Source organism: Nicrophorus vespilloides, unplaced genomic scaffold (genome assembly GCF_001412225.1).
Source record: "Nicrophorus vespilloides isolate i.1.1-1 unplaced genomic scaffold, Nicve_v1.0, whole genome shotgun sequence".
Taxonomy (NCBI): Eukaryota; Metazoa; Arthropoda; class Insecta; order Coleoptera; family Silphidae; genus Nicrophorus; species Nicrophorus vespilloides.
Window position 1 is genome coordinate 43,911 of NW_017098031.1, and position 22,853 is coordinate 66,763.

At 42.1% G+C, this 22,853-nt stretch overlaps 2 protein-coding genes across 8 annotated transcripts in view; both read left to right on the forward strand.

Moving 5' to 3' along the window:
* LOC108561546 (titin-like) overlaps nt 1-22,853 on the forward strand; it is a 70,475-nt gene that overhangs the window by 18,034 nt on the left and 29,588 nt on the right. For 3 of the 6 annotated variants that reach the window (XM_017919531.1, XM_017919533.1, XM_017919535.1), the window contains exons 12-24: nt 29-1,454; nt 1,526-1,655; nt 3,742-9,378; nt 9,772-11,004; nt 11,067-11,146; nt 11,284-11,384; nt 11,452-11,681; nt 11,883-11,957; nt 12,895-12,999; nt 13,059-14,185; nt 14,245-14,308; nt 14,604-14,654; nt 15,448-22,626. In XM_017919531.1, coding sequence (XP_017775020.1) covers nt 29-1,454; nt 1,526-1,655; nt 3,742-9,378; nt 9,772-11,004; nt 11,067-11,146; nt 11,284-11,384; nt 11,452-11,681; nt 11,883-11,957; nt 12,895-12,999; nt 13,059-14,185; nt 14,245-14,308; nt 14,604-14,654; nt 15,448-22,626 — 17,438 coding nt within the window. The remainder of the gene's footprint in view (nt 1-28; nt 1,455-1,525; nt 1,656-3,741; nt 9,379-9,771; nt 11,005-11,066; nt 11,147-11,283; nt 11,385-11,451; nt 11,682-11,882; nt 11,958-12,894; nt 13,000-13,058; nt 14,186-14,244; nt 14,309-14,603; nt 14,655-15,447; nt 22,627-22,853) is intronic. The other 3 variants (XM_017919534.1, XM_017919537.1, XM_017919532.1) reach the window with 2 other exon arrangements.
* LOC108561549 lies at nt 11,965-12,899 on the forward strand. Of its 2 annotated transcripts, none has more exons than XM_017919541.1 (2): nt 11,965-12,739; nt 12,817-12,899. In XM_017919541.1, the coding sequence occupies exons 1-2, from the start codon at nt 11,984-11,986 to the stop codon at nt 12,826-12,828; spliced, it is 768 nt and encodes a 255-aa protein (XP_017775030.1). In that variant the 5' UTR covers nt 11,965-11,983; the 3' UTR covers nt 12,829-12,899. The 2 variants fall into 2 exon arrangements, with proteins under 2 accessions (XP_017775030.1, XP_017775029.1); XM_017919540.1 differs by having other exon boundaries at nt 12,800-12,847.

A 22,853-nucleotide genomic window follows, 5' to 3' on the forward strand; every position in this document is an offset into this window, starting at 1 on the left:
TAACAATTTTTATATTGCTGTTATGCAGGGAACAACAACCGGAAGACAGAGTTTTGGGTCCAATCCCTCATTTACCGAGGGGGCAAATGACCGAGGAACAAGAGCAAGTCCATCTAAGGAAGACGCAAAAGGGAAAGCAGCAGCACCAGACCATCCACGAGGTGGACTCCAAGTCGGGAGCGTATCCACCTGATCCAACTGAATCCGGCGTGCATGGCCGCGAGATCCACGTTACCAAGCAGAAGCAAACTCAGAAGGAAACCAAGGGCGACCTTGAAATCACCCGCAACATCACTTCCACCGAAACCACAGATGTCGAGCACAAAGCTAAGACGCAGGAACGTCTGGTGCAAGGCCAAGTCTTGCCTGCCAATCCACCATTCTTCACTAAGAAGATTCAACCGTGCAGAGCGTTTGAGAATGATTCCGCCAAATTCGAGGTGGAATTCGACGGCGATCCATTGCCAAAGGTCACCTGGTACAGGGAAGACTTCCCGATCACCAGCTCTCCGGATCTCAAAGTCTACACCTTCAGCACCAAATCCATCTTGCAGATGCGCCAGGTCTTCATGGAAGACTCGGGCGTGTTCAGCGTCGTCGCCGAGAACCGCGGAGGAACTGCTAAATGCAGCGCCAATTTGGTTGTGCAAGAGAGGAGGAGGACAGGAAGAGGAGGTGTCGTCCCACCGAGTTTCGTGAGCACCGCTCAAAGTGCTACAGCTACCACCGGACAATTGGTTCGTTTCGATGCGAGAATCAACGGCACAAAACCCATAGACGTTTACTGGCTAAAGAACGGAAAGAAAATCGTACCGGACATCCGCTACAAGACACTCGAAGAGGACGAAGTCTACACTCTGTTGATCATCGAGGTCGTTCCCGAAGATTCCGGTAAATACGAGTGTGTGGCCATCAACAACGCCGGAGAAGCCCGCTGCGAAGCTGAATGCGTCGTGCAAGCACCGGCGACTCCAGCCAAACCAGCGAAACCGACGACTCCAGGTGCCGAAAAAGCCCCATCCGTCATCGAACCATTGAAGGATCAAACCATTCGCGAAGGACAATCCGTTGCATTCAAATGCAAGATCAGCGGCAAACCGACTGCCCAAATCAAATGGCAGAAGGGTGATAAAGTCATCAAACCGTCGAAGTACTTCCAAATGGTCAAGGACGGTGATGTCTGCACTTTGAAGATCAGCGAAGCTTTCCCTGAAGACGAAGGAGTCTACAAATGCGTCGCCACGAATCCCGCTGGCACCGTAACATCCCAGGCCAACCTAAGAGTTTTAGCCCCCGACAGCCAAGACGTACTTCCATCACTGACCAAAATGAAGGACGTGACAGTCCCGGAAGGAAGCCCGGCTCAATTCAAGACCACCGTTTCCGGAAAACCCAAGCCCACCATTCAATGGTTGCGCGAAGGATTTTTGATCCCAGAATCACCAGATTTTCAGGTAAAAACGCAAATAAAACCAACAGCATTTCCAATCAGCATAATTTATTAACGTCAAATTTAAACCAACAGATGATTCACGAAGGAAACAACGCCGTGCTTCTGATTTCGAGCACCTACGAAGAAGACACCGGAACCTTCACGTGCCGCGCCACGACATCCGCCGGACAAGTCGAGCAGTCCGCTAAATTGATCGTTAAAAGTAAGAACTAAATTCATTTAATCTATAAACATATATATATATATCTATATTTCTGGTGATGGTTGTTCTAATTTTACGTTTAACTCATTACTCTTTATTTTATTATTACTTTTTCCTTTTCTGTTGTTATTGTTTAAGTTCCAAGTGATTTTTGTTTGTTAGGAATGAATTTGATATTTAAAGCTTCTCGCTTCACAAGATTAAGAAAAAAAAACATAGAAAACCATATTTTAGTCGAAAGATTAATTTAGAACAAAAAAAAATAATAATAATCATTCATGAAATATGTGCTTTATTTATTACGTAAACGTATAAAGTATTTGAAGAATTTGAAAAATTACAAAAAAAAAAAAATATATAAACATGAACACTAATTGTTATGAAATGTATAGTTTTAGTGCATTATTACAAATAAATTGCTATATTATCATATTATCTTTGAGTTTGACACAACATTTGACCCAATTACGTTATTTTTCTCTCTGTCCTTCGGGATACATTTTCTTTTTAATGAGGAATAATAACTTTTTTATTTATTTTTATTTTTTCAAAGCTAAATATACATATTTTTTTTGTATTAGCTTTATTGTTTTTCAATCTCTTTTTATTTTGTAATCGATATACACACAGTAGTAGTTTGTATGTTTGTATTATTTTTGGAGTGTGGAGTTGCGTATGGAGCAAGATTTGCTCTGGCTTGCAAGTAAATATTTGAATCGAGTAAACAGAGTTTGAGTGCATTTCGCTGGAGGAGACTGTGGATGAGGTGAAGGAGGTGGAGGAGGAGGAGGAAGAAAAAGAAGAAGGTCTATTTACAAAGATGTTCTTTTGGTGCTGTGAGCAAAGTTCGGTCGGGTCGTGTGCATTGGAACGCGCAGCAGGGAGAAACTATTTTAAACTTTCCGTGTATTACATTACGGATCTAAATTAGGAGCGCTCTTGCTCTCTCCCCATGTGGCAGCTCTACACCTATGTGCCAGATTATTACACCTTTGAATCATAGAGATGGAACCATTATTCATTCCTATTTTTAGGAGTGAATCACAATTTTTCTTTCGACGCGATGTCCTGCCATTGGGCAATAACGAAATATTGACCTACTACTAATGTACCAAAATGAATGCGATGACTTTGAAAAAAAATGTTTAGCCGTTGACTCATTTTGGCATTCGATCAAGACACCTCAACAATAACAATAGCATCATCGTCGTCGACGACATCATCATAATTTATCGATCATCATCATCCTAATTATGACTATCCTTTGACCCGCTTCGTCCTTGGTTTCCTTGAGCTAAATAACAGCGATATGCACTTAAACCAGCAAGAAAATGAAGACCATAGAAAGTAGATTTTATTGTGTAAAGTACAGTAATTACAAAATGAGAGAGAGAAACAAAGAAAAAAACAATATAAGTTTAGATATGTCCTTTAATGGTGAAACGGGTTCTCAATGCGTGTTTTGCTTTATAGCTAGAGCAGAAATTAACTTGGAACTTCAAACAATCACCACTTATTTAATTGTTTTGTATCCTGATCACTTCTGTAGGGTTCAATTAAAAGTCGCGCAAACGATGCAGCAGTTTCGCTCTGCGAAGAAGCGAAATTGGACCGTTTGCACGACTTCCAGACAACAACACTAAATCACTAAACATATATTTAAAAAGAACACACTGCACTGAACTGAACAAAAATCTCTTGAATATTTGTGTAAAATAATATATGAACACTGATATCACTGTTAGACGCGCACTGAAAGAAAGCAGTTACAGAAGCAGCTGCGGAGGTAGATGTATCCCCACACGTGCTTACCCACCGGTGTTTCACTTGTGTTTGTGTGTAGTTTTACTATTTCTGAGCTCTCTGCAGGAGGGAGGGCACGTCGTCAATCAAGACAACTCTCCTGCCGAGACTTTTCACGCACTTTACGCATCTGCGTATTGTTTCCATTATGAATCATTCCCGTCTCTAAATTTAGACACTCACACTCGTACGATACCAACGCACTCTCGTAAACGATTATGCTAGTCCACTGACTGTTATGTTTCATTTTCGTTTTCTTTTCCCGTTTTCGATGGATTTTCAGAGCGCACCGGAAAGGTTTACAGGAAAGCGGTCGTCACTCACGACATGACCAATGGCCAACAATTAATTACCAAACCGAGCGAAAGCCAACCCATCGATGGAATCGAGTTACCAATGGGTGACGAGACTCTGCCGTGGCGACGAACCGGCATCAAAACCTTGGCCACCCAGCAAATAGAAAAGGTCTTGGAGAAGACCACCCAGATACCCTGGACCGATCAAAAGGTTACCTTGAAGAAGACCGATAGGCAATTCAAAGAGGTTCAAAAAGAAACCGTCGAAGCGGTGCAACTGAAACCGAGCAAAATACAGAAGCACGATGTCGAATCTACCAGTTTGGAGCAAGTCGATCTCAAGCATTGGCAAACCAAGAAACAGACCCAAGAAATTCTGCAGAAGCAAACGCTTAGTTCGCAAGAAGACACGACCCTCTTGGATGTCAAGGAGCGCACAGCCACCAAAGCGCAAACAGCCACAAAGGATACAATTTCATCGCAAGAAGATACAACTCTAATGCAAATCGAAGAAACGGAGGAGACCACCAAAGGCTGGAGAAAGCCAAAGAAACAAACTGTATCTACTCAAGAAGACATTACTGTTCTTAAGGTCGACGAAAAACAAGACGTAACTGAAACAAGAGGTTGGAGGATACCTAAGAAAGAAACAACGCACGAAGATACGACCATCCTTCAAGTTGAAGAGCAAGAAGAGACAACGGAAATGCGAGGTTGGAGGAAACCAAGGAAACCGGAAGACGAAAATAAACCTAAAGAAGAAATTAAACCCAAAGAGGAACCAATCCCATGGAACAAGCAAGAAATTAAATTAAGGAAATCCTCAATTTCCCGACACGAAATCGTTAAAGAGAAACCCGAAGAGGTGCAACTGAAACCGACTCGCCGAGAATCTAAGACCATCGAGAAGGAAACTTTGGAGACTGTTCAACTGAAATCATTCAAGAAGCAAACCGTCGATGAACAAACGACTCTATCCCAAAAGGGAACTGTATCATCCGTCGAAGACTCAACCTTACTCCAAACTCAAGAAACTATTAAAGAGCAAATCAAAACTCAACGTAAACCAGAACAATCTACGATTTCTCAGGTCGAAGATACCACATTATTGCAGGTCGACGAGCGCGAAGATACGGAAACTTTACAGAAACCAGAGGAAACTAAAGACTGGCGTAAACCAAAGACTCCTGAAGAGCAGAAACTTAAAGGTGTAATTGCACCGAAAGAAGAACCTGTGCCATGGAACAAGCAACAGATCCAATTGAAGCCAACACAAAAAATAACAAAACCTTTGGAAAAGGAGACTATCGAAGAGGTGGACTTGAAACCTGTTAAAAGGCAACAAGTGCCCACCGAAGAAATAGTCGAATATCAGCTAACTCAAGTTGAGCTTAAGAAGCCAGAAGTTGAGGAACCCAGCAAACCGGAAAGTATGACCAAAGAATCCAAGGAAACCAAACAAAAGATCGTTAAAGAGAAACTAACCGTATCTGAAATCGAAGATACCACTATAATGCAGGTCGATGAACGTGAGGTTGCAGAAGCTTCAAAGAAATCGGCAGAAACCAAAGATTGGCGTAAACCAAAGACACCCAAAGAACAGGAGGAGCAAAGGCTCAAAGGTGTTATAGCGCCTAAAGAGGAACCTGTGCCATGGAACAAACAACAGATTCAACTAAAGCCTGCACAGAAAATCACGAAAACTGTTGAAAAGGAAACTTTGGAGGAAGTCGACTTGAAACCCGTTAAGAAACAACCAACAGCAACGGAAGAAAAGGTTGAATACGAATCTTCAGAAATTCAACTCAAAAAACCCGAAGTTGAAGAACCTACTAAACCGGAACAGATGACAGAAACCAAGCGTAAAGTGACTAAAGAAAAAGTTACTATGCAGTCCCAGGACGATTCCAATATTTTGAAAATTAAGGAAACCGAAATTGTAGAAGAAACAACGAAGCGTGGAGCTAAATCTAGTAAACAGTTAATCGAAGATAGCACAATTCTGAAACAGCAGGAAGTTATCACTGAAACCAAAGAGGAAACAAAATCTTGGAGGAAACCTAAACAGCCGACGCAAGAAGACCAAACAATCGTGGTCCAAGAAGAAACTGTTGTGGAAGAAGTTGAAGAGAAGAGAAAACCTAAGCAACCCAAACAGATTAAGCCAGAAAAACCAGAAGAAATTCCATGGAACAAACAGCCTATCCAACTGAAACCGAGCCACAAACAAAAGACTGAAGTTGCCAAAGAAACTTTGGAAGAAGTTACTTTGAAACCAGTGAAGAAACAGGTGACAGTTACCGAAGAACAAGTCCAATACGAACAGACTAAATTGGTACCGACTGAGACGGAAGTGGTTGAAGTTGCCAAGGTCGGCAAAACGGTCATTACCGAAGAAACCATGGTTCAAGAAGAAACTAAATCTTGGAGAAAACCAAAGCAACCCAAAGAAGAGAACGTTGTTGAGGAAAGTATTGTCGAAATGAAGGAAGTTGTGGTTGAAGAAGAAAAGAAACGTAAACCAAGACCGATCCCAGAAAAGGTCGAAGAAGTACCGTGGAATAAACAAGCGATACAATTGAAACCATCTCATACCAAGAAAACGGAAGTTCCCAAAGAAACTTTAGAAGAGGTTACATTGAAACCATTTAGGAAACCGTCGACGACCACCGAAGAAGTAGTGGAGTATCAAGAAAGTGCATTTAAACCAGAAAAATCTAACGTCGAGGAACCAAGCAAGCCAGAAAAGGTAACTGTGACCGAAGAATTTGTTGAAACAAAGAGCTGGAGAAAATCGAAGAAAGAAAAGAAGGAAGAGAAAATTGTAGATGGACAACAAATCAAGGAAGAAGTTGTTGTTGAAGCAGAAGAGGAGGTTAAAGCTTGGCGTAAACCAAAGCAACCGAAGCCAACAGAAGAATTGGTTACATACGAAGATACTAAACCACAATTAAAGAAACCTGAATCAGAAGAACCCACCAAACCCGACAAGCAGGTAATTACCGAAGACAAACCCAAGGTAATAGAACAAAAACAGGTAGAGGATAAGAACATTGTGGTGGAAGAAGTTAAGGAGGTTGTCGAGGAAGAGACAAAGGCATGGAGAAAACCGAAACAACCTAAACCAAAGGAAGAAAAGCCTGAAGAAATTCCATGGAATAAGCAACCGTTCCAATTGAAACCGTCGCGTACTCAGAAGACCGAAGTCGCTAAAGAAACTTTGGAAGAAGTTGACTTGAAACCGGTGAAAAAACAAGTTACGCAAGAAACTGTAAAATATACAGACATCACTGATAAACTGGAAAAAACCGAAGTACATGAAACTACCAGGACCGAAACTGCAGAGTTCACAACTGCTCGCAAAGAAGATAAGGTTGTTATTGAGGAAGAGAGGGTAGAATCCAAATCCTGGAGAAAATCCAAGAAACCAAAACCAGAGGAAAAAGTGGATGAAATAGTCGTCGAAGAAACGAAAACTTTGATTAAACCTGAGAAAGTTGAGGAAAAGGAAGTTGTTGAAGAAATTGTTGAAGAAGAAACTAGAGGTTGGAGAAAACCGAAGAAACCAATGGAAGAAGAAGAAAAGAAAATTGTAGAAGATAAAACTATCGTGGAAGAGGAAACAAAATCTTGGAGGAAACCAAAGAAACCGAATCAACCGGAAGAGAAGGTAGAAGAAGTTCCATGGACCAAAGAAGCAATTAAATTGAAACCGTCGCGTACTCAAAAGTCGGAAGTTTCGCAGGTGACATTGGAAGAAGTCGGCTTGAAACCAATCGAGAAACAACCAACTACCAAGGAAGAAGTTGTCGAATACAAAGCCGCCGAATATAAGTTAAAGAAACCAGAAGTTCAAGAACCAACGATTCCAGAGCATGCTAAAACTATTGATAAAACCGTCGTCGTTGAAGAGACAGTTACGGAAGTGGAAGATACTGTCGTATTGAAACTCGACGAAAAGAAACCTGAAGAATTGAAACCTGCGGAAAAGAAACCTGTGGAAGAAAAACCGACGTCAGTTGAACCGAAGGAATTGAAACCTAAGGAAAAGAAGGTTCCCAAGCAGACAGTAATCGAAGAGAAATTCGAGGATGTTAAATTAAAACCAACGAGACGTCCACAGAAACCAGCTGAAGAAGCTGAGCAGGAAACTGTTAGCTTGAAGCCGATTCCGAAACCGATTCAAATAGAGGAAGAAGCTCCAATCGAGAAAACAAAGAAGCCTAAAGATAAGAAACCCGAGGAGGTTAAGTTGCCGGAGGAAGATAAATATGTTCCCGAAGAAATGCCAGTATTTGAACCTGAAGTGAAAGAAGAGAAACCCAAGGAGGAAATTCCGCAGCAACCGTGGCGTAGAGAACGTAAACCGAAGCCTGAAGCACTGATCGAAGAACCTAAAAAGTTGATTATCGGAAAGGGAAAAATACCGAAAGAAGAGGAAGTCATTGAGGAGGTCAAGCTTAAACCGATTCCGAAACCGAAGAAGGAGGAAGAAGAAAAACCAGCGGAGAAAACGAAGATTCAAAGAAAACCATTCGAACCAAAAGAATTCGAACGCGAAACTGTAACATTGAAACCGTTCCAAAAGGAGAAACCGGAAGAAATCAAAGAAGTGGAAATACCGAAAGAAGTTCCCAAAAAGGAGATTCCTGAACCCGAAATGAAGGTGGAGGAAGAACCAAAGACTCCATGGAGAAGACAACCGAAAGAAAAGAAGGTCGAAGAAGTGGAAGAGAAGCAATGGCCGAGAGGTAAAAGGAGACCAAAATCTCCGGAGCAAAAGGAAGAGATAAAACTGAAACCTATTCCGAAACCAGTGAAGGAAAAGGAAGAAAAAGAAGAAGAGAAACCGTTCAAGGCACCAATCGATAAGGTACCAGAAGGTGAAGGTAAACCAGTGGATGAGATCAAATTTAAGCCGGAAGAGGGAAGACCTTGGAGAAAGCCCAGAGATAAATTGGAGCCGAAGATGTTGGAGGATACTGTCGTTAAATTCGAAACTCCGGAAGTGGTGAAATCCGATGCAACGATTACTCTGCAAGAGCAGAATCAAGTGGTGGAGGAGAGAGTGACCGAAATTGTCGAAGATACCGGAGACGTTTACCAGAAGGAGATGAAGGTGGACGTTGTTTCTAAGAAATCTATTAAGGAACAAAGAAAGGTCGTCAGGTATGATGACAGTCAGCCGTTCCCGGAATTGGAGATTATTTCGCAAAAGAGGGTCGTAGAAGGTTTGGATAAAACAGCAGAAGAGGAAATACAAACTGTAGAAGACAAGAAAATGATTAAGAAGGCTGTAGTGCAGAAATCTGTTATGGACATGAATATCGGTAAAACCAAGCCGAAACCTCCAAGATTCACGAGGAGGGTCGAACCTGTGGTGGCCGAGAAGGATAAGCCTGCACGTTTGGTTTGCAGAGTGGAAGGAACACCTTTCCCAGAAATCAAATGGTACAAGAACGAGGTGTTGATGCAGGCGAGCGAGAGATACACCGTCACCGTATTGGAGAACTCGGTGGTGCTCGAGTTTGGTAAAGTTGAGCCGCAGGACGTCGCCATCTATTCATGCAGAGCGTCCAATCCAGCTGGCGTGGCAACATCCACCGCCAATCTCGTCATCCTAGGTATTCATCCATTGTGTTTCGTGGAAATGTACCGAGATTTCTTTTACGTTGTTTGCTGTTATTGTCTCCATGTGTATGCGTGGTGTGCGTTTATATGAATTTGCATGTATGTATGTGTGTGTGTTGCGAGTTTAATTTTAGTCAGTTTGCTGGTTTCTTTCTGTTCGCTTTTTGCACTATTAGGCGTTATGCCAAGAACTAAAAGTCAGTAGCCCCCAGTAGCTTTGCATTGAACAAGCGAAATTGCATTCGCGAAATTCGCAGCAGCATGGATTTTTTTAGCGTTTCGGGTAATTTGAACTGCATGCGTTTTTCATCCGCAAATTATAAAAAAAAAAATAAGTATGTGCAGCTTTTAATGAGCAAAGCAAACTAATTGTCAATTGTATTTAGAAAAAGAGGAGAGCGGCACCGCACCGCACTTCACGAAACCGCTGAAACCGCACATCGTCGAGCAAGAGAAGAGCGCAATTTTAGAATGCGTCGTCGTTGGAAAACCGACGCCAAACGTGAAATGGTTCAAGGGCGTCGAAGAGGTGAAACCGGACAAGAAGAGGAGGATCTCTTACAATCCGGAAACCGGAGTAGCCAAACTGGAGATTCTGGAACCGACCGAAGAGGATGAAACTATTTTCAGAGTGACGGCTGATAATAAATTCGGCAAAGCGGAATGCCGTGCCAACATGATCATATCTAAGGCCGTCCAAGTCACTCAACCAACTGCGATGTACGCACCCAAGATTACCAAACCGGTTAAAGCGGTGATCAGCAAGCCGGGAACCGAGATTATTTTGGAAGCCGAATTCGAGGCGACGCCAGAATTCGAGGTGAAATGGCTCAGGAACAATAAAGTCCTCGAGGAGAGTCCCAATTACACGATAGTTACCGAAGACAAGATGAGCAGAATTGTCATCTCGAAGAATGCTCCGCAGAAGGCGGGCAAATATGAGATTCGCGTGGAGAACCGAAAGGGCGAAGCGCGCTCTTCGGGATCGGTGACCGTGACCGAAGACAAGGAAATCCACAAAGCCAAAGCACCCAGATTCATCAAACCGATTAAACCGCAAATCGTGACGCCCGGAGAGGTCGTCATCATGGAGGCTGTGGTCGAGGCAACTCCGACTGCTTCATTCCAATGGTATCAAGGTTCCTATCCCATCCAATCCACTCCAGAGATTAGGATTTCCACAACTGAGAACAAATCCATCTTGCTTATAAGCGATATTGGCCCTGAATTCACCGGTACAATCACCTGCCGTGCAGAGAACGTTGCCGGTTCGGTAACTTGCACAGCCTCCCTGAATGTCATCGAAGAAGTCGAATGGGAGGAAACCAGAGAGATAGAGTATCCTAGATTCGTCAAACAATTATCACCGATCAGGGTGATGGATGGTGAGAAGGTCCTGTTCACTTGCAAAGTGACCGGAAAACCAGTACCCAAAGTTGAATGGTTCCACAACGATCAACCAGTCCAGGAAGCCAAGGACGTTACCATAACTCAAGACACCGAAGGCGTTTGCATGTTGGCCATCGCCGAGGTCTTCCCAGAAAATGCCGGCGAATACTCATGTTACGCCGTCAACAAATTAGGAGAAGCAATCTGCAAATCCTCCCTCATCGTCGAAGGTTGTTAACCAAATCCATTAATTTTCATATAATATTCACTAAACTTTTGTAAACAATTTCAGCTTATGAATATGTACCGGACTCGGAGATCGGCCTGATGACAGGTCCGAGCGGTAGCGAAGAAGACCTAATTGCTGACAAGGTAATTTACTGGAAATCGATGTACGACGTTGATCGCTGATTACATGATTTACTGAATTTATTGTATCAATAAAGACTATTTTACTCTTTCTCTCTCTCGCACACACACACCTCATTACGTTGCTTCCCTTTTTCCAGACATTGAGCGACATCGATTTCCTCTCGGAAGATGAATGCGCGCCCAAAATTGTTAAGAAATTGCCCGAAGTCATTTCCACCAAGGACGGAGACGTCACTAGGTGATTTAATCCGGAAAAAAAAATTAATTTGAATATTTGCTAATTTTGGGCTCCGTTTATTTTGTAGATTGGAAGTGAAGGCAGTGGGAAAACCAAAACCAACTGGTAAATGGTTGAAACAGAACGAGGAAATCGTTCCGTCCAACGAGTTCTTCATCGAGAACTTCGAGGATGGAACCTCTGTTTTAACTATAAGCGAGGTCTACCCCGATGATACAGGCGATATAGTTTACGAAGCCACCAACGAGCTGGGTGTTGCAGTGACGACGGCCCAATTGGTCGTCGAATCCGTCGAAGGTGCGAACAACGTCGCATGCTTTTGATTAATAATCTTCTTTAACTTTTCAGACTTCAAGAGCTTCTTTTTCCTAAAAACCGCAATATCCTCATCTCACTATATATCTATATATATACAAACACACTTCAATTTATTTACTAACTTGCTCATCATGATTATGCGCTGAGTATACTAATGTTTGTTTGAATTGTAATGTGCAGGTATTCTTGGAACCAAATTATACAGGAAACCCGAATGGGTAACACACATGGAAGAATTGCAAGCCGCACTGAAAGGTAACGAGATTTCTGCGAGCAGCAGCATGTCGCTTGTTCGTTCTGAAAATCTATCAGTGGATAGTCTAGAAGTTTGCAAGGCTAAAGTGCATGATCTGCCTCTTTCGTGTGAACAAATAGTCTCGTCGTCCAATCTGCAAGGCTCATTTTATCTGAAACCGAAGAGTTTAATAGACTCGACCGGTTCGATAACATCGGTTTGTAGTGATCCATTTCCCAAGGGCAGCAACAAGGTAGGGTTTGTTAAGACAGCAATGGAAGATTATCTGAACAGTCACAGACACTCGCTGAGTTCGGTCATGGAGTTGCTGAATAGGAACGAAACATTGAAGATTCCTTTGGACGATGTCGACGATGAGGCAGACGACGAAAGCGTCATCGAGGAAGAACCAGCAATCGACCAAAGACGATTTTCCCAGCAAGATTGCTATTACACTTTATCGCCGATAGAGGAATACAGCGAGCCTTCCTCTTGCAGCAGCAAAGATGTCAGGAGCTTTTATAATTTGCAAACCATGTCTAGCTCCTGCGAACCGATTCCCTCCGATATAGATTACGAACTAACAGATAAGTACGATACATTCCCAAGAGCTAAAAGTAGGCAGGTACAATACTATAACAATACGCTGTATCCATTGGAACCTAGAGAGCTAGATCCGAACGCTTTTAACCAATTGCACACAGTGGATAGTCAGGAGGAATTGCAGGAGTTCTTGCTGCTGGAGAGCGCTTGCTTGTCCGATTCGAAAGGTCGTGGCTTGGCCTCGGCTTTCTCCGATCAGGTAACCAGTTTTTCGACACTAACTTTAATGTTTTCGCATTGTTTTTGTTTATACATTAAGACTTTTTGCATGTGAAGGAAACCGACTGAATGTTGTTTTAATGGCGCAAAATTAACACTCGATGATAACAAAAAAAATTGTGTTGTTATGAATAGCTGCGCAAAGTGTCCCGACCTTCGTCCAGGAGATCACGAACGTCCACACAAACGAGGAGGAAACCGTCGTATTCGAATGCGTCTTCTCGGGAACACCGACACCAGGTTTAACTTGATTCTAATTAATTTAAAAAGTTCAATTAATTAGTAATTATAACTTGCAGACATTATCTGGTATCACAACGATAAAATAATCCGCAACACCGAGAGGGTTAAAATTAAGATCCAAGACAATAAGACGTTCTGTACCATTAAGGACGTTAAGATCGAAGATGTAGGCACGTACGTGTGCAAGGCAATCAGCGACATCGGTTTGGCTGTAACCAAGGCTAAATTAAACGTGCAAGAGGTGTCCGAGGAGGAGAAGAATGTTATCCGCATTCGCAAGGCGCAGGAAAGCGTCGAGAAAGTCAAGAAGGAGAAGGTCACCATCGAGAGGAAGCGCGAAGAGCGCAAGAAGAAACGCGGTTCTATCACCACCGAAGAGACGAAAACCATCGGCGTGCAAGAAGTCACCCAGGTCATAGAGAACGTCCAAGTCATCGAGGAGATCACCGAGGATAAGGCCAAATCTATTATCTCGATCCAACAACCGTTGCAGACCGAGGCAATTGCATCCTGCAAGAAAATCGACGATGAGGAAGAGATCACCGTTGAAATTTCAGAAACAGCCAAGACAATTATCATGCCCAAAGAATCGTTGACCATCACCGAAGTCAGAACTCAAGATGAAATCTCAGAAATCTCAGAAACCATGCCGAAAACTCGCAAGGCCATCACGGACGTCACCGAAACTGTTCGAGAAGAGGCTGTCATCACCGAAGTCAATCTCGAGGAAGTCATTAAACGCGTCGAAGAGATCATTATCAACGAGGAAATAAGGATGGCCAAAGAGGTAACGGAAGTGCTCGAGTACATCAGAGCCAAAGAGTTCGGACCTGGAGAGAATCCACTGAGAGAACTCGCCGAAATCGGTTATTTGGTCAGAAACGGAATCACCGTTAGAGAGGTGACCGTTCTCTACAACGAGGACAAATTCCCGCATCTGAAGACTCCGGAATCGCAAAACGCGTTGGTGAATGTCGTCGAGAGGAAGGGTCACGGTCCATTGATCAGCGAAGTGCTAACCGAAGAAACGACCGTCGACGAGAAGATCTTGGCAGCCACCGTCGGCTTCAGAGCGTTCATGAAGATGGTCGAGTTGAAGCATGCCACCGTCGAGGAAGTCATCACCATGTTCAAACCAGAAGATTTCATCAGACACGCTTGGGAAATCACTGAAGTAGTTGAGGTAATTAATATACGCATATATCAAAATTACTGTCAATCTAATAATCACTTATCAATTAGGAAACTGTGAGATCCGGAGCCACGGAGGTCGTTCACATCTCTGGAAAAACAGAGACAATTATCGGTGAGTTAGGTGTGCGTTTGTTTGTGTTTACTAGTGTTAAAGTTATGTGCCATAAAACCCTACGTTCTAATCTACCAAAGCTATTGTATTTACCCTCGTCATTAATAAATTATTTAGCGCAATTTTTTGTTATGTGTGTGTGTGTATACGTCCCTTCCTTTTGCAGCCTTCTCTTTATTCACAATTTATTTTAGCGATGCGCTTTACATTATCGAGCTTCGAGTGTGTTTTCTTTCTTTTTTCAATATACTCAAGCATTCGTTCCGGCTAAAATGTATGTTCGTTGTATTCGCAGATAAAAAGAAAGTTAAGAAGTTGCGGTTTAAAAACGAAGACGAAGTCCTAGGTAAGCGTTCGATTAGCTTCGTATTTTGCTTACCTTCTTGAAATAAATGCAAACCGTTTAAAAAACGATTGATTCAACAAAAATGAAATAAATTGCATCATGAATTTTAAACCAAAGAGTTTTATCGACATACTCTCATTTATAAATTTGAAAAAAAAAAACATATTTATAAAACGTAAACAGAACTAAAGGAGTATTTATTTAGTGCTTAACGCTAAACGCGCTTTAAAACATGTGCATGGCTTAAGTGATTCTTCAATTATGTAAATATTTAGAGCTTCGTAAGCAAAGCTTAGTCTTAGGTGAGTGAAATGATTTATTTTCTTTAATAATTTTTTTAGTGTTAAGTGCCATAAAACGAATAAAAACATAAGAACAACATTAAAATTACATAAATAAATAAAATTTCATGCACAAAACTTACAAAAATACATTGACCAACTCCCTGAGCCCCCTGAAAATAAACATAAATCGATTAAACGTTTGATTAAACGCTTAAAACTCCAAAACTCTTTAGCCTCTCTAATACACTTTCTGTCTCTCTACTATCTCTATTATCTACTATCTCTTACATTCTACTTTTCTATCTTCCGCCAAAATCGCTGTACATAATCGAACTCTGTAGCCACTATCTATCGTAGATTAGCAAGCCTTTTTTTATTTTACTTTTAATTATAATATATCTAAACATATAAATAAAAAAAAAACAATATATATTATAATACAAAACAACTATATACATTACGTAGTGTTTTGAGACCGACACAACAATACCCATGATACACTTTCACAGAAACCCTAGAAGTTGAAGAAGAAGCTGAGCGCAAGGCTGCAGCCAAGAAACCACGCAAATCTGAAGTCGAGATTACAGAATTGACCGAGGAAGAAACCACACAAGTCGCCGACAAAAAACCTAAAAAGCTCGTCGAAGACGAAGAACAAATTGTTACCAAAAAGGTGACCAAAACCAAGAGATCTAAACACCCGAGACGCAGCGAATCTCAAGAGGAGATCGTCGAAGAAGTTGAAATTATCGAAGTCGAAGGTGGCGGTAAAAAGCAAATAAAAAAGAAGGTGCTTAAATCGTACAGACCGAGCGAAGATGAAGAAGTCTTCGATGAAGAACACACGGGTGTTGTTAAACCGTTTGCACCGGCCTCCGAAAAGCAATTCCCTCTTGATACATCCACTGTTGTCTTTGAAAGCGTCCCCACTAACCGTTTAGCACAAATGATGGAATACGACAAGGAATTGGTGCAAGGCACCATGAATATTATAACACATTCCGCTGTTACCAAAGAGGAAACCATGGTCAGCGAAAAGGAAGATTCTAGCAGCAATGCGAAACCCATGACCGGTGTTGCAACAAAATCACTGAGCACTCTGGAATCATTCCAAGTGAGCGAAACTAACGTTAATAGCATGCCAGGTGAATTCGACTCTAAATTCCAACCATCCACTGCCAAAGCCAAATCAGACATAATCACCAACGAATCCGTAATGATAGAAGAAACCAAAACCGAAGATTTAACTAAAGATTATGTTTCACCAGTTCAACAACAAGATACTGCAAGTATGTCAGTTTTATTGCAAGAAGCCACCGGTGTTTCTGAAATTGAAATCTCGCAAAGCGAGGAGCACTTTGAAGGAGCTCCAAAACCAAAGTTTGTTCAAGCTTCAAAGACCTTCACCACCAAAGAGAGTATCGAAGTGAAAGAAATCTTGCAAGGAGAATTCGAAGATACTTTCGACAGCACTCAACCAGCCACAGTTAAACCTAAATTTGATATCACCGAGAATCAATCACTCATCATCGAAGAAGTCGTAACCGAAACAAAGCCGGGCAAACATTTGCCGGAATCATTCGTACCCACAGAGGTAGCCAGCAAAAACGTGATTACGCAAAAGCAATTGGTGTCTTCGGAACTGTACATTCCAGAGCTGGAAGGCGAATTTATCCCTGGTAAATTGCCACCTTCGCAAAAGGCCGGATACAAGATAGATTCCGGAGACAGCATCACCGTTACCGAAACCAGCGTGCAGGAAAAGGAGAGCACTTTCGAGGGCGCTCCAAAACCAATCACTTCTAAAGCAAGCGAAGATATGGAAGTTTCCGAAGGATTGATTCACAGCGCTGTGGATTCCCAAATGCCATCTGAAAACGTGGAAATCGAACAGGTAGACCATCAAAAGGCTTCTGTTGATATTATACCAAAAGATGCGGCAATTACTCAAATGGTGATTAGCAACGAAAGCGATAGAGCCTTAACAGCCGATGATAAACCGGAAGGAAAATTGGCGGAAACATCGATAACGTGCTTGGAAACGAGCGATAAATTTTCGGTTATGGTTCAGGAATCTGAAGGACATTTACCGAATGCGATAAAACCGTCGATGGCTCAAGCCGAATCCTCCATTGGAGAAAAAGAACCTCTGACAATATCGCAAATTCAAACTGCGGACTACCCCGAACAATACTCGGACGTCTTCAAGGCTAAATCCGAACAGATCACCATGAATTTGCAAACGCAAGAAGCGCGCGAAACTACAATGACATTGGCTGGTGATAAAGAGACGACGTTCGATAAAAAAACCGTTTTAACGCAGAACGTGACGACATCTTACAACGATAATATACAAGAAATCCAAGTTATGCAGCAGGAGAAGATGGAGAGCGAAGGTGTTCTTGGACAATTCGAATTGCCAGATACGTATCGCGGTAAGCAAGTGCCTTCTCATTTATTACCAACTGGAATTACTGAAGAAGTTATAGCCGAGAATATTACCAGAGATTTAACTGAAGAAAGAAATTTGGCTAGCGCTAAAGTATGCCAAGATGTTAATGAAGAGACCACGATTACGGAAACAATGCTGCACGAAGGTATAAAACGTTACAGCCCTGACATCACAGCAAGTCAACAAGCCGATGTATCTGTAAATGAATCTCAAGTAATTAGTGTGCAAGAAACACAAACAATCGACAAAGAAGGAGAGTACATTCCGGGTCAACTCCCTGAAGGATTGAAACCCAAATTGGAATATGAAAGTATTACAGTTGCAAGCAAATCTGAAGTCGTTGCAGATACGGCGTTTGGCTCCTACGAAGACAACAAAGTTGCCTCAGCTATAGCTAAACCACTAACAGACACTCACGATTCCGTTACTGTGACTCAGTTTGAAACTGGAGAGAAAGAATCTCTGGGAGAAACGTTCGTTAAACCGGAATCGAAAATAGCGAGTGAATTATTCTCAGATGCGTCCGGCGTTGGAAGTGTTTCTCAAGTGCAATTGCACGACAAAGAAACTGAGTTGCAGCCCGATCAAAAACCGATGGAAGGAGTTGCTTCTAAAGGAATCGCTACGCAAAAGGTCATCTTGCAAGAACAACACGAAACTGTGGTCCACGCTGATGAGTTTGAAAAACCTGAAGTGTTGACTGGTAAAGCGAAGAAATACGCCAGACCGAATGCTGAGTTAATTGTAACCGAAGCCAACGTAACAGAAGTTGAGAAAGACTTGGAGAAGGATGTTTTCCCTAACAAGAAAATAGCCAGCGTTGATATTTTACCTGGATCGCAGATCACCGTTACCGAAGTTGTCACCGATGAGAGAGAGGAAGATTTAGAAAAATCCAAGAGACCAGAGGGTAAAGTGGCTGAAACCACAATCATGGAACAGCAAGTAGCTTTGAGCGAAGAAGTATTACCCAAATACAATGTAGGTGAGTTCGTTAAAGAGATTCCTGAAAGTGACGTGGCGCAACACCATCAAACAACGCAGAGCCACATCGTCCAAAGTTACACGACTTTCGGAGAGAAGGAAGGAGAATTCACCGCAGAATTTAAACCCGACCAAAAGCACATCGTTGTTAACTTCGAGGAAGGTCAAAGCGTTCAAATAACGGAATCTCAAACCATGGAAACGGAAAAGTTCTTAGAGAAACCAGAAGCTCCCGAAAGTGCCCAAGGCACTTCCGATATAACAACTCACGGTGTCGCTGTTAAAAGCGAGACCATCACTGAAGATTCCACCGATGTTTACAGCGAAACGCAGAGAGAATCTGTCAAAGCCGATGTTAACCAAACCCTGCTCGAAAGTCTCTCGCAGACTCAAAACATCGTTCAAGAGAAAGAGGATTTGCTCAAACAAACGAAACCTGATTTGAAGACGGCCAGCTCTGATCTCATATTGGGAGAGAGTTTGTCAGTTACTTCGGTGACGATCTGTGATCGCGAAAAGAAATTCGACGAGTTCGAACAACCGGAAAGTGTTACAGCAGTACCAAATATTTTGGGTCAAACAATCGCACAAACGGAAATAACACAAGCAAGTCACACAACTGATAAATTGGACAGATCTTCACCCACTAAAATGGTGGCGGAGCTAAATCAGAGCGAGCATCAAAGCATAGTTCAAACGCAGATGACCATCAACGAAAGCGAAACCGAATTCACGAAATTTGCACCGGAAGAGAAGAACGTTGTCGTTAATTTTGAAGAGAGTAAAGCGCCAGTCGTTTCTGAAACAGTCCTGATTGATAAAGAAGATGTTCACAAGAAGGATAAAATGCCTGAAACGAGCACAGCTGAAGTTGAATATAATTTGCAGAATGTCGCTCAAAGTAAAATCACCACTGCTCAAGGAACAGTCGAAGATTACACCGAATTCAAACCTAATCTATTCAACGCAACTGAAGACCAGAGCACGTTAGAAAGCGTGATCAGCTCACAAACTTTGGTCTCTGAAAGCGAAAAACCTTTGGCTCCGCAACAGTTTGATACCAAGAACGTAAATGTGAATTTCGAAGAAGATCAATCTTTGGTTATCACTGAAGTTACCAGTGGAGACACTGAGGATGTTTATAGCCAAACCAATCTCAATTTCCAAAATGCGATACAGGAATTGAATCCTTTGGAATCTGTGACGACTAGCGAAGTGCGAACTCAAGATGGAATTAAAGAACTTGAGCACGAAGCTCCGATTAAATCTGTTGCTGAGACCGGATTAACTCCGTTTATCTCTGCTACGGGAACGGAAACTGTTGTTAACGAATTTGAAAGCGTTTTGGATAAAGACAAGAAACCTGAAGGTAAAACCGCCGATGTCACCGTAGACACAGACTTTTCAGTAAGAGTAGAAACTGTTTTGATTTCCGAGAAGGAAACATCTTTGGATGCTAAAGACATCCCTGAGCTGAGACAAGTCACTACGTCATTGACTGACACTGTTATCGTAGCTACTAAAACGGAAGTAATTCCAGCTTCCACTACTCAGGGAATCGAAGAGAAACCTTTAGAATCCGCAAAGGCCAACGAAGGGACAATTCCCAAAGAAGCTTTAGTTCAAAGCGAAATTATTAGCAACGAATCTGAAAATATTCTCCCAGAATCTTTAAAACCTACCGAACATCTTGCCAGTTTAGCCGTTGATAAGATGGAGTCCGTTGTTACCTCGAAGGTGGTTACTGCTGAGAAAGAAGAAAAATTCGTAACCGAAGAAACCATTGGTAAACAACAAGCGACAGTGACGATGGACATCAACGAAAGGATTGTTCAACAGGAGAAGGTTGACGTATCCGAGAGTATCGACATGTTGAAGATAAAACCGACGGTTTTAGAGACCGGAAAAGAAGTCCAAGATTTTCAATCCAGCGTTATTGTTACTGAAAGCGTTTTAGAAGATCGCGAACAAGATTTCACCGGTAAATTTAAACCGGAATTGAGCCACGTCGATATAGGTATTGAACAAGGAAAATCCGTTCAAATCGTGAGTGAAACGCAAATTGGAAACACTGTTGGAATAATGGAAGAACTCACAATGCCAAGCGATAAGAAAGCAACGAGCAGTTTCAGCGCATTAGATGTAGCTGAAAAATCTGAGGTTATGGCGCAAGGAACCGTAACTGAAGAGTTAATTAAAGCACCCAAAGGTACCAAAGCTGATGTGTCGCTAATTTCCATGGAAGGAGTTATAAGCTCTCAACCGAACGTGCAGGAAACAGAAGATTCTTTAACCGAAGGTTTGAAGATTGTTACTAAAACTGCAGAAGTTATTCTGCAAGAGGTCAAAGGAGTAACAGTTTCGGAGACTACAACAACCGAAAAGGAAACAACTTTCGAAGGACAAATGCAACCTGTAACGAGTAAAGCTGATGTAGACATAGTGGGAAGCACTATTGTTGAGACTTCTGAGACTTTAACCAGTATCCATTTGGGTGATTTGGATATAACTAAACCTTTGAAAGCAACTGCATTTAAATCGCAAACGGAACACCAGCACTTGGTGCAAAGTCAAGCTGCTACAGCGGATACTGAAGAAACTTTCGTTGATAAATTCGAACCGGAGAGGAAGAAGGCAACCGCAAATGTGGAAGAAACCCACGGATTAACTATTACAGAAGTGCTCAGCACCGCATCAGAAGATGCCTTTGTTACTCCGCAACTGCCTTTGCAGAAGGCAGTGGCAGAAGTGAAACCTGAGGAGGCATTGGAACAAACACAACCTGATGTTAAAGACTCTGCTAGAGATTTAACGATCGACACTAAAGACACCGTCAAGGCTTTAGTGCAAGTGGATACATTCGAAAGTGTCGTTGCCAAAGAAGCAAATGTTCACGACCAGGAGGGAATCTTCGATGGAAAATTGGTGGTTGAAACGATGCAAGCCACGACGATATTCGAAGAAAGCAAATCAGTGAAGGTTACGCAAGCTGTGGCTGAAGAGAAAGAGGAAACATTCGATAAGGTTGATGTGGAAAGTAAGAAAGCCACGCAAGAGATCTTACCAGTTGAACCTATCCAACAGAGCGAGGTTCAAGTGCAATCAACAGTGGACGAATACAAGAAGTTGGCTGTGACTAAAGAAAAAGCAATAGAAACGCAGGAAAGCCAAGATGTTGTTATAACTACTGAGAACTTGGCGCAAGAACAGGAAGGCGTTTTCGAGAAGTTCGTACAGGAAACTAAAGTTGCCGAAGCTTTGATAACACCGCAGAAACACATAACCGTGACTGAAGTTTTGACTGAAGCAACCGAAGGAGATTTCGTTGAGACAACACACGAGAAAAAGCAAGCTGTTAAATCTATAACAGCGCAAGAAGTTGCTTCGCAAAGCACGACGTTAGTATCGGAAGTACCTGAAGATTATAAACCAGAGGTATTGCAGTTAGCTGAAGCTGAAGCCACGCAAACGCCGATGCAACCAATTTCAGTAATTAATTTGGTTACCAACGAGTCTGAGGATGTTTTCAAGGATTCTGCATTACCGAATTTGCAGAAGGCCGGAGTGGAATACGAAAAAGAAGTTGATTCAATTAAAGTATCTGAAACGCTTCTTCAAGATTCTGAGGGTATTTTCAAACCTGACGTGATGAAGACAGATAAGGCAAATTTGCTGATTTCGGAGAGGAAACATTTTGAGCAAACGCAAACAATTATTATGAATGAGATCGGCGATTTAAGCTTGGATGAACCCAACAAAAAGAAGGCTGTGCAGAAACAAAGCACTTTGGAGAGTGTAACACAGACCGAAGTTGAAGTTGAGGAGAAGGAAACTGGTTTCGATGTTAAACAGGAGGCGCCGCAGAGGGCATCAGTTGGAATGCCTCTTCACGAGGGTTTGAGTGTTACAGAGATCAACACGGAAGAGATCGAAGGTGAAAAGGTTTTGGTCACCCAGGCCAAAGATTCGGTGGCCAAACCCGATATAGTTGAAAGACAGATTGCATTAAATGAAGAGGTGCAAACTCTCTTGAGTAGTGGTCAATTTAAACCGGAAGATGTTAAATCGGCTAAGGCGAAAGAAGGCGATAAATTGGAGAGACACGGTTTGCTGGTGACTTGCGTGGATTCTACCGGCAGTTTAGAATCGATGAAGCCCATGGAGAAAGCCCCCAACAAGGCAGTTAGTGTCACAGTTGAGGACAAAACTGCAAGTGTAATCATAAACCAAGTCCAACCCCATGACCGAGAGGGTAAGTTACCACACTTCAATCACACCACTTTAACTATCTGTTCTTTCCTTTATATATATTATGTATATATATAGAAAATTTTATCTTTTCTTTGGTGGTCTATAATATACCTTCATTTACCTGAAGAAATAAAAAAAGGATAGGGAATTTTTAGGGAACTCGCGTTCGCGGTTACAAAGAATCAAACACTTACCCAACATGAACCCAACACGGCAAATTATACACAA